Here is an 11058-nt window from a genome sequence, read left to right on the forward strand (position 1 = left end):
AACTTTCTTAAATAATACTTTTAAATGTATTAAATGATAATATGATATAGAAAATAATTACTCCCTCCATTCCAAAATATGTCACTTTTTCTATATTTATTCATTAAAAAATTAATGTGTTTAAATAAAAAGTTCGTCCAGAAGCATTAATTTTTTAATTAACCCAAAAAGTAAACAATAATCATATATATAACACCCTCACTATCAGAAGTCACATTTCCGGCTGCGCTACTCTGATAGCAAGAGGTATTACGACTACTTTACATACTAAATATTAAGATAGGAGCCTGTGACTCGACACTGTATCGCTGATTTCTTTGAAAATCGGAAATAAATACTTTATCTTAAGAAAAATGCAAGCAGGCATAGATTCATATACAAAACTCCTTACATAATATCTCATAATATAATATACATATAGAACATACAACTCCTATCCCTCTTACAAACTTGTAATAACAAAGACGAGGGAAGAAAATAATCTAATTAACACAACAGCATATAAACTAAACTCAGTATAACTCTTCTTTATGCCTCTTCATCTGGTTCCTGAAAAGGAAAAGCTGTAGGGGGGTGAGAACCTAACCACACGGTCTCACCACGGAGTTTCAAAGGTGTCATAAGAAGATATCTGATAAGAAATCTATTTTCAAGCTCAATGATTATCATTGCCTTATGAATTTTTTAAAAAACCAATAGGTAATCATTCAAAACCTTTTCGAAGAAACAATGTTTAATCTTTCAAAAATCCAAAATCTTTCTTTACCTATAAGAAAATCTCAATCAGAAACCAACCACGCAATCAAACAACACAATCCTTAATTCAGCACCAAATTTCATTCTCAAATGTAGCACGCCAGGACAAACACAGGCAAGACAGACAAGGAAAGCACAAGTAGGTAGCAGTTACAGCAAATAGTTCAAGTAGCAGTTAAGAACAGTTTAGCAATTAGACAAACCAAAACAAGTTCAAACCCAAGCAAAGCATACAAATGCATATGATGCATGCCTGTCCTATGGCTGATGAGGCTCATCTGTCAGTTATCTAGCTAACCCGACAAGTCTGAATTGTCCTTAGACTGTCCCCCGACGTGCATCCCCAAGAGTCTATGCATAGCTTTTTCTCAAATAATCAATATTGCTCAATGGGGGTAACATTTCCGGGAATTTATATAGTGTCCGGTCACACTTACGTCGTAGGGTCAACAGAGTATCGAGTTTTCAACCTGGTACACGTGGTGGCAAGCCACGGCACTTTATCCAGGGAGCCTCGTATCTCAGATAATTCAAATTCATAAGCCATATCTCATTTCCAAATTCATAAGTTCAACATTCTCAACGTTCTCAACATCATCATCATTCATCAATCCATATCTCATTTTCAAATTCATTCAAAAACCATGTTTCAAAGAAAATCCTCCTCATCCTTCTTTCCATTCCGTTCAATACCAATCCCAATTCAAAACATAATTCTTTCTTTGATTAATAAAGTAATCTTAAACCTTATAATGCTTAAAACTAAACCTTTTTAAAATAATTACTTCAAATGAAACTTCTAATTCTATAAAATTTCGACAACATCTCCTCTAAAACTCGGACTCTGCCACCCTTTTCGGGTCCCAACAAAACCTTTTCTCAAACTCCTTTCAATTCAATTTCAAAAATTAAGCCAATTTCAATATCTCAAACCATTTTCAATTAAAACTCATTTTTCAACAAATCAAGATTATTTCCAATATTATAATCCTTTCCAGATTTCAATCATTTCCAACAAAACCAACCAACATTTACTCAAACCCTTTCCAACGGTTTCAAATCCGAGTCATTCACAAATCTCAAGCCGTTTTCCAAACCCAAATTAACTCTAACATCAAATCATTTTCCAATTCTCAAATTATACTTGATATACATTCAAATCAGATTTTCAAATTAATCTTCCACTCACTATCTCAATACCAACTCAATATTCAGAAATAGCCACAGTCAAATAAGCAATCACATTCATTCAAGGCAATTCAGTTCAATTCGTAAGACTCCATAATCACTAAAAATATTTATTTGCTTAAATATCAATTTATAACAACTCTTAAGAATAAAAATGAGTTTAATGAAAACGCCCCTACCTCAAAAAGTCGAATCCATAAATTAAATACGTTGCTCCCGTCACTTAGCTAATTTGTTGCGAGTCGTCATCTTATACGAATTGAGCTACCAAAAATTTGAATATCTTCTCAACAACACTCCTTTTCCGAAATTTAAACGTCATAACCTACGGCATTTTTTAAACTTGGCAAAGTTCACCTCCTCATCTACTAGTCATTCTCTAAAAAAAACTAATGCTTTGGTTTTTATTTTCTAGGGACCACGTGTGACATTGAGATAAGCGCCAATAAATTCAAGGAGTTACAAATCTAAGGAAAAGAGGAATAAGTGACGAGGATAAAATTCGCATGAATTCAAGAGGGTGCGTAAGATTACAACTAAGTAATGAGTTACAGGCACGAGAAAATGTTTTGGAAAGAAAATCATTTTGCATCCAAATAGGAAATTTAAAAAAAAATTAGTGATGATTTAAATTGAAATAAATTCAAGGCAAAACAGAGGAACACTAAGTTTACAAAAGAGGAATGACTGAACTAACGACATCATTTGCAAAACTCAAAATCATGAAAAAAAAAAATCTAAGAAAGTATGATTTCTCATTCTAAAAAGAAAAGATATGAAATAGATATCCTTCAAGAGAGTTAACAGAAGCGTAAATATTGGGTTATGTTAAAACAAATTCAAGTTAAATTAGATTTGTGCAAAACATGAAATAATGAAAATTAATTGAGCTAAAAATGTTGAAAAATCTTAAAAGATCATAATCAAACAAGAATATGTATAACAATTTATATCAAACTTAGAGGTAGAATTAAATTCTATTCAGAAGAGAAAGTCCGAGGTAAATTAGTCGATAAAAGAATACTTGGTACGTTACAAACAAATAGGTTTCGATTGCATAAGAAAGTTTTAAAGCTTCATATCAGTGGATATATGCTAAATTCCAAAATGATTTTGTTGAAATTTAAATTAGGGCTACGGATAGAATCCAACAAAAGAACTGAATTGAAATTTCTTCAATGGAATCCAAAACAAAAACCTTAGAACGAGATTATAAAAAGTGGTATGTTGCACCAAAATAAGTTTGAAGTTTGCTCGAAGGAATATAAATTTTGATAAAGAAGAATAAGCAACCAAAATGGTGTTTTACAAAAACTTGGAGAAACATTTGAAATTATAAGTAAGCAAGGATGTACAAAAACAAGAAGATGTACCGAAAGGAAAAATCAAGTTGTAATCCTATGAAAGAATGAATTCATTTTTCCAAAATGAGTACTAGAAGTTTTAATAAGGTATTGCGTCAAAACAATCTAATTTAAAATAAATTATTTAAAGTTTGTCATTTAGAGATTAACTAGAATAGAAGCAAAAATTTCTTATCAAGAATCTTAGAGTACATAATCAAGTAAAGACATATATAAAAATTTGAGTAAATATTGAAGGAGAATCAAATTATGTTCAAGGAAAGAAACCTAATGTAAAGTGTTCCTATATAGTTAATAAGAGTATAAATAGTACCTTTAAAAACAAGTATGTTTTTAGCTACATAAAGGATTTATTTATTTCTTGTAGGAAAGTACATGTAAGATCAGAGATAATCATATTCAGAATTCAAAGAATGGTTACAGACAAGATCAGATAAAATAAAAAGATCAAAACTCTTCTCAACGAAGATTCCGAAACAAAAACTTCGAAAGAATATTATTAGAATTGTTATCTCATACCAAGACAAAATCGAAATTTTTACCAAGGGGAGTACTTTATTCATTTAGAGGAAAACAGGATCAAAAATTGTAACCTGGGCAAAATACGCACAAGTTGTAGAAGGAAAAGTAGAAGAACCAAATCACACAATTAGCTTGCTACGAATCGTAACTCTCACGGTTTCAAATCACTCAAGTATTAAGAATTATGTGTTACGCTAGAACAGATTTAGGATCGAATAAAAGGATACAGAATTTATGAAGAAATGCATAAATAATAACAATGATGGATAATCAAATCTGGTTCCAAAAAGAATTGAAACAAGGAGTGAAAAAGATGATAAATCGAAGAATAAGCAACACGCGCATCATGTGGCATGATTAAAGTACCTACCTTCGGTGTAAACTAATCAAGGAATAACATCTGACATTTTTCAAGGAATTAAGGACCATTGTCATGCGAAACAAGTTCAAAACCAACGCGAAAGAAAAACTCATGATTCGTGAAGAGAAATATGAGCAACATCAAGGGTAAAGGTTCCAAATGATTTTCCAAATGATTTAGGAAACAATGATTATACATTGCACCAAAACTAATTCAAGATCAAATAAACAAATACTAAATTTATGAATAGTGTCAAGGTTGAAGGTTCCTTAAAATTCAAGCAACAATAGAAACATAATCAAGCAAGGATATATATATATATATGAATTAGATGATATGGTAGAAAAATATCCAAAACACATCCCAAAAAAGTAAGAACTAGAGATTTCAATACGATTGATAAAGAAAGAGATAACGTCAAGCACGAATAAAGATTATACGTCAAAACGGAAATAATCTCAAGAACTTAGTTTCTAACGTTCCCAAAACCCGCGACTCGCGTTATATATGATTCATATATCGTCTATGATAACCCATTAGTTCTTACATATACATAATTCACTAGTGTTAAGCCGGCCAAACTTAATACCAAAAATTATGCAATGCAAGACTAATGGCATTAATCAATAGATCGTCATGTGCATAAAGCACTATTCTCGTTATTCAAACAAGACCTATTACATGACAGACTCTCAGAGTATGCAATTAAAGCATAATCAGTCCATTCCCAAGGCTCTACAGGAAAGACCGCTCTGATACCACAATATAACACCCTCACTATCAGAAGTCACGTTTTCGGCTGCGCTACTCAGATAGCAAGAGGTATTACGACTACTTTACATACTAAATATTAAGATAGGAGCCTGTGACTCGACACTGTATCGCTGATTTCTTTGAAAATCGGAAATAAATACTTTATCTTAAGAAAAATGCAAGCAGGCATAGATTCATATACAAAACTCCTTACATAATATCTCATAATATAATATACATATAGAACATACAACTCCTATCCCTCTTACAAACTTGTAATAACAAAGACAAGGGAAGAAAATAATCTAATTAACACAACAGCATATAAACTAAACTCAGTATAACTCTTCTTTATGCCTCTTCATCTGGTTCCTGAAAAGGAAAAGCTGTAGGGGGTGAGAACCTAACCACATGGTCTCACCACGGAGTTTCAAAGTTGTCATAAGAAGATATCTGATAAGAAATCTGTTTTCAAGCTCAGTGATTATCATTGCCTTGTGAATCTTTCAAAAACCAATAGATAATCGTTCAAAATTTTTTCAAAGAAACAATGTTTAATCTTTCAGAAATCCGAAACCTTTCGTTTCTTATAAGAAAATCTCAATCAGAAACCAACCACGCAATCAAACAACACAATCATTAATTCAGCACCAAATTTCATTCTCAAATGTAGCACGCCAGGACAAACACAGGCAAGACAGACAAGGAAAGCACAAGTAGGTAGCAGTTAAGAACAGTTTAGCAATTAGGCAAACCAATACAAGTTCAAACCCAAGTAAAGCATACAAATGCATATGATGCATGCCTGTCCTATGGCTGATGAGGCTCATCTGTCGGTTATCTAGCCAACCCGATAAGTCTGAATTGTCCTTAGACTGTCCCCCGACGTGCATCCCTAAGAGTCTATGCATAGCTTTTTCTCAAATAATCAATATTGCTCAATGGGGGTAACATTCCCAGGAATTTATATAGTGTCCGGTCACACTTACGTCGTAGGGTCAACAGAGTATCGAGTTTTCAACCTGGTACACGTGGTGGCAAGCCACGGCACTTTATCCAGGGAGCCTCGTATCTCAGATAATTCAAATTCATAAGCCATATCTCATTTCCAAATTCATAAGTTCAACATTCTCAACGTTCTCAACATCATCATCATTCATCAATCCATATCTCATTTTCAAATTCATTCAAAAACCATGTTTCAAAGAAAATCCTCCTCATCCTTCTTTCCATTCCGTTCAATACCAATCCCAATTCAAAACATAATTCTTTCTTTGATTAATAAAGTAATCTTAAACCTTATAATGCTTAAAACTAAACCTTTTTAAAATAATTACTTCAAATGAAACTTCTAATTCTATAAAATTTTAGCAGCATCTCCTCTAAAACTCGGACTCTGCTACCCTTTTCGGGTCCCAACAAAACCTTTTCTCAAACTCCTTTCAATTCAATTTCAAAAATTAGGCCAATTTCAATATCTCAAACCATTTTCAATTAAAACTCATTTTTCAACAAATCAAGCTTATTTCCAATATTATAATCCTTTCCAAATTTCAATCATTTCCAACAAAACCAACCAACATTTACTCAAACCCTTTCCAACGGTTTCAAATCCGAGTCATTCACAAATCTCAAGCCGTTTTCCAAACCCAAATTAACTCTAACATCAAATCATTTTCCAATTCTCAAATTATACTTGATATACATTCAAATCATATTTTCAAATTAATCTTCCACTCACTATCTCAATACCAACTCAATATTCAGAAATAGCCACAGTCAAGTAAGCAATCACATTCATTCAAGGCAATTCAGTTCAATTCGTAAGACTCCATAATCACTAAAAATATTTATTTGCTTAAATATCAATTTATAACAACTCTTAAGAATAAAAATGAGTTTAATGAAAACGCCCCTACCTCGAAAAGTCGAATCCATAAATTAAACCCGTCACCAGAAACCCTTTCCCTCGGCCCCAAAATCAACTGCAGTTTTAACTCCAGCAACTCTAATCACAGCATATAATAACCGACACTCAAACTTATAGCAATTATCGTGACAAAACCTTAGTGTAAGATAATGGAATAGCAACTAAAGGGGTTTCAAGGCGAGAACAACTTACTGAAGTTAAGAATAAAAGAAAGAACGGCATAGCAGCAGCTCCGGCGAGCTATAGCAACGGCAACTGTGATTGGTGACTACCCAGATGGCAACGCAGCTCAAAACAGAACCAAAACTAGAACCAAATGGGGTTTGGAACTGCAACTGCAGCAACATCAACACCGAACAACAGTTTATTCTGACATAAATTAAAAGTAACATGAAATGGATATTAGGTGAAACTAAAATCAACTGACATAGTGAAGGAGGCAAAACAAGTTCAGTCTCACCATGAAAAGCAGCAAACCCTAATGAAACAGGGGCGGGGCAGAAGGAGTAGTGGTGGTTTTCCGGCGACTAGAGGCAGCAACGACTCCAACCGAAACAGATCAGAATCAGAATCAACGGCAAAAACCTCAGAACAGTTTTGGCTATCCCCATCAATGGCCACCTGAACCCTTTCTGACGGCGGTTCCTGCGATGGCTTCGTTCACCACTTCTCCTCTCTCGCTCCCTTACGTGACAGAAACGACCATGGAGACACGGCGGGATGAGGTTGAACGGCGGCGCTGCATCACAGTAACGGCGACACGGTGGCAGCTCGCGAGGTTGACGACAGCAACCCACGGCGCTGACAGTGACAAGGCTAGTTGCAGGCTTCTCTTCTTCGTGCGCCTCTCTCTCTTCACCGCGATCTCCCTCTCTTCAATGCCTCTTCTTCGCGACGGTGTCTCCAAGCCCGTGTGCCTCTCACTCGTGAGCCATCTCTCTTCGTCGGCGACCATGATGGCACCGTGGCAGCGGCGCGACGGGCTAGATGGTGGTGGTGCGGCTCCCTCCCCTCTTCTCCTCCGCTGGTGCCCTCTCTTTCTCTCTTCTCCATCTCTGTGTGTGTTGGTGTTTCAGAAAGGGGGAAGGGGTAATAGTAGCTGGGAAAAGGAAAACTAGGTTTCTGGTTAGGGATTTAGAATTAGGGTTCCCAATTTGGGAATTAGGGTTAGGGGTAGTTCAGTCATTTCACTAAAATTAGGAGTAATTGAAAATCAAAAATCAATTTTTAATTCATTAATAATATTTGTGAAAATACTATTTAAATATCAATTTATAAATTATTTTTAAATAAATACTCTAATTCAATAATTAAAGATAATGTAATTAATTTTCTTTATTCATAAAAATTAAAATATTAAATTTCAAAATCTCAATTCTTTAAATCAATTTATACAAAATTCTTATTATTTTGCAATTACTAAATTTTATAGCTCAAATTCTTTAATAAATAAATAAATTGAAATCAATTTAGAATAAGACTTTTCAAAAGTTTTGGGTCTTACAATATATATATATACAAATATTTTTATAATCAAATCTAATTAAGTTAACATAAGTCTAAAAAAAAAAATACGTAGATGTATTATTGATTTATTGTTTTATCTTTTTTTGTATTTTTTCACCACCAATATTCTTTTACATAATACAAAAATTCAAATAAAGAACACAACACTACAAGAAAATACGTCTATTGCCACGCTTTTAAAGTGTGGCGAAAAGCTGAAAAAAGCGTGGCGATAGCTTTTCGCCACGCTTTTTGAGCTACCGCCACGCTTTTGGAAGGGTGACCTATCAAAGGGTGGCGGTTGCTCTATCGCCACGCTTTTGGTGACCTATCGCCATGATTTTTCTTTTGCCACGCTTTTTACAACTGGCCACCCATTAAAGCGTAGTTAATGAAAGAAACAATTCCCATTTCCCACAAATTAAAGTTGAACATACATAAACAACACTTAGAGAAAGATTCATTGTTACAATTTTGCATACTTAATGAATTACCTTCCTCTAAATACCCATGTGATGTCTTGTAAAGCCACCAAAGTTGTTTCCAACATGTCAAGGCCAGCCTGGTTTGCAAAGATAAACACCGGCACCGACTACGATCCAGACAGAGAATCATATATATCTTAAATTAAAGGCTTTCATGGAAATGATGAACTCTACTATGAACAAAACATCTGCCATACCTTCAAAGAATAGCACAAAATGGCATCCTGATGATGCCACAAATGTTTAAGCACTGACTCACCAATGAGAGAATCAAATCTCAGCAACTCTGCCCCCAAATAATAACTGTTATTAGAAGAAAAAAGAACACAAAAGTGAAGGGCATCATTAGATACTTTTCAAGAATGAATATTCAACAATAAAGCTTGAACACAATACAACAGATGCAGACTTGCCTATAACTGCAGCAGATCCAGTTGGCTAGTGTAAGAGCCTCTGGAGAACCAGGAGAGAGTTTTGAGCCAACTGCCGGGTTTATACCAGATGGAGAAATCGCCATGGCAACCCTCTGCATAGAAGGAAGAAAAAGGAAGGCAATTGAAGAACAGAATGAAAGAATGGTAGCATCTCTTGTTTGTTTCTAGATTATATGGTTCAGTAAAAAATTATAACCAACTCACATCATCCATATAAGAAGGCAGAACCTAAGGTATAAAATATAAGCATTTCATTTCCTAGTACTGTTTTACCATTTTGTCCTAAATCTTTGAATCTATCTATTCTGCCATTCCAGAAGCCATCTTGTAGAAAAAGCAACAAAAATAAGGGAATCCATACCTGATATTCAAGTAATGGTTTGACACACTTTGGTTTGCAAGAGTCTTCGAGATATCTCTTTTGATCAACGGGTTCGTCGTCAGCCCTAAGTGCAGGTCAATAAATAAGAAAACAACAAATTAACATAGGATCAGATCCATGGGAGAAATTAAGTACAAAGAGAACAGATCTGACTGAGGAGACTTACATTGCAGTTAGCGTTGGGAGCAGAGAGAGGGACGACACTAACGATGCAGAGAAGATCGGCGAGGAGGGCGACCCTAGTGACGAGGGGGAGACGAGGCATAGGGGAGGCTAATGGCGCAGCGAGGACGGTGCTGGTGACGGCGGGGATTTGAGCTCTTCCAGGGTTGAGAGATGGGAGTTGAGAGTGACAGCGTAAGATCGAGTTGAGAGTGAGAGAGTAGTCCCGAAGCTTTCTTTGGGCTTATTAGGGTTTGGTGAAGAGATCATACCTTTGGAATTGGAGGGCTTGGAGGAGAAGAGAGCGTCGCGGATACCTTGCCGTCGCCCATGTTTGGTGGAGCTTGAAAGTGAACAGAGAGATGAAGAGTATGAAGAAGAAGATGAAGATTAAGAAGATGAAGAAGATGAAGATTATGAACAGAGACGAGGGTGAAGGGCGAAGGAGCTCTTCCAGGCGAGTGTGGTTTCGAAGGGAAAAGAAGATTAGGGTTAGTGTCTAACGGGTTGGGGACCGGGTTGCGGGCCGGGTTGCGGGTCGGGTTGGTGTCAATGGGTTGGGGACCCTCTTACCACGCTTTTACAACGTAACTGTTTCTCTCTACGGCCACGCTTTCGAAGCGTGGCAGAAAAAAACCTTTTGGCCACGCTTTTAAAGCGTGCCAAAAGAGGACCAGGATATGGCCACGTTTTCCAAGCGTGGCCTTAATGAAACCCTTTCGCCACGCTTTTAAAACGTCCTTGTTGCTCTCTATGGCCACGCTTTTGAATCGTGGCAGTTTTAAAACGTGGCCGTTTCTCTAATCAATTGCCACCCTTATAAAAGCGTGGCTGTTGATCCTTTTCGCCACGCTTTTGAAGCGTGACAAAAAAAAGGTGGCCAAATCTCTAATCTATCGCCACCCTCATAAAAGCGTGGCCATTGACCACTTTTGGCCACGCTTTTAAAGCGTGGCAAGAAAAAAGCGTGGCCATAGGCCTTTTTTCTTGTAGTGCAATCTTATAAATATAGCATAAAAATTTTTGTAAATAGTACAAAAATATTTGTATATACTACATAGTATATAAATTTTTGTATATAACATATATATTTTTACTGTAAATATTTTTGTTACTTAGATGTTAAGGTTTTTGGTATGTAACTTTTAAAATTTTTTATGTTGTATGTTAAAATTTGTGTGATGTGCATCAAAATATATATACTGTATATATTTT

General features: G+C 35.4%; 1 protein-coding gene across 1 annotated transcript; it reads right to left on the reverse strand.

Moving 5' to 3' along the window:
* LOC107615057 (homeobox-leucine zipper protein REVOLUTA-like) lies at positions 8844-9390 on the reverse strand. Its single transcript, XM_016317174.2, has 3 exons — positions 9279-9390; positions 9063-9168; positions 8844-8972 (listed from the first exon to the last, which is right to left on the reverse strand). Exons 1-3 carry the CDS (start codon positions 9380-9382, stop codon positions 8871-8873), a joined length of 312 nt encoding a protein of 103 aa, XP_016172660.1. The 5' UTR covers positions 9383-9390; the 3' UTR covers positions 8844-8870.

Source organism: Arachis ipaensis, chromosome B09 (genome assembly GCF_000816755.2).
Source record: "Arachis ipaensis cultivar K30076 chromosome B09, Araip1.1, whole genome shotgun sequence".
NCBI lineage: Eukaryota > Viridiplantae > Streptophyta > Magnoliopsida > Fabales > Fabaceae > Arachis > Arachis ipaensis.

Excerpts from the sequence above, each read along its gene's own strand:
- LOC107615057 (XM_016317174.2), bottom strand. The coding sequence starts at position 9,382 with ATGGCGATTTCTCCATCTGGTATAAACCCGGCAGTTGGCTCAAAACTC. Across the intron at positions 9,169-9,278 it reads TGGATCTGCTGCAGTTATAG|TTATTATTTGGGGGCAGAGT; the intron begins GCAAGTCTGCAT and ends TTCTAATAACAG. Across the intron at positions 8,973-9,062 it reads TTTTGTGCTATTCTTTGAAG|TCGGTGCCGGTGTTTATCTT; the intron begins GTATGGCAGATG and ends TCTGGATCGTAG.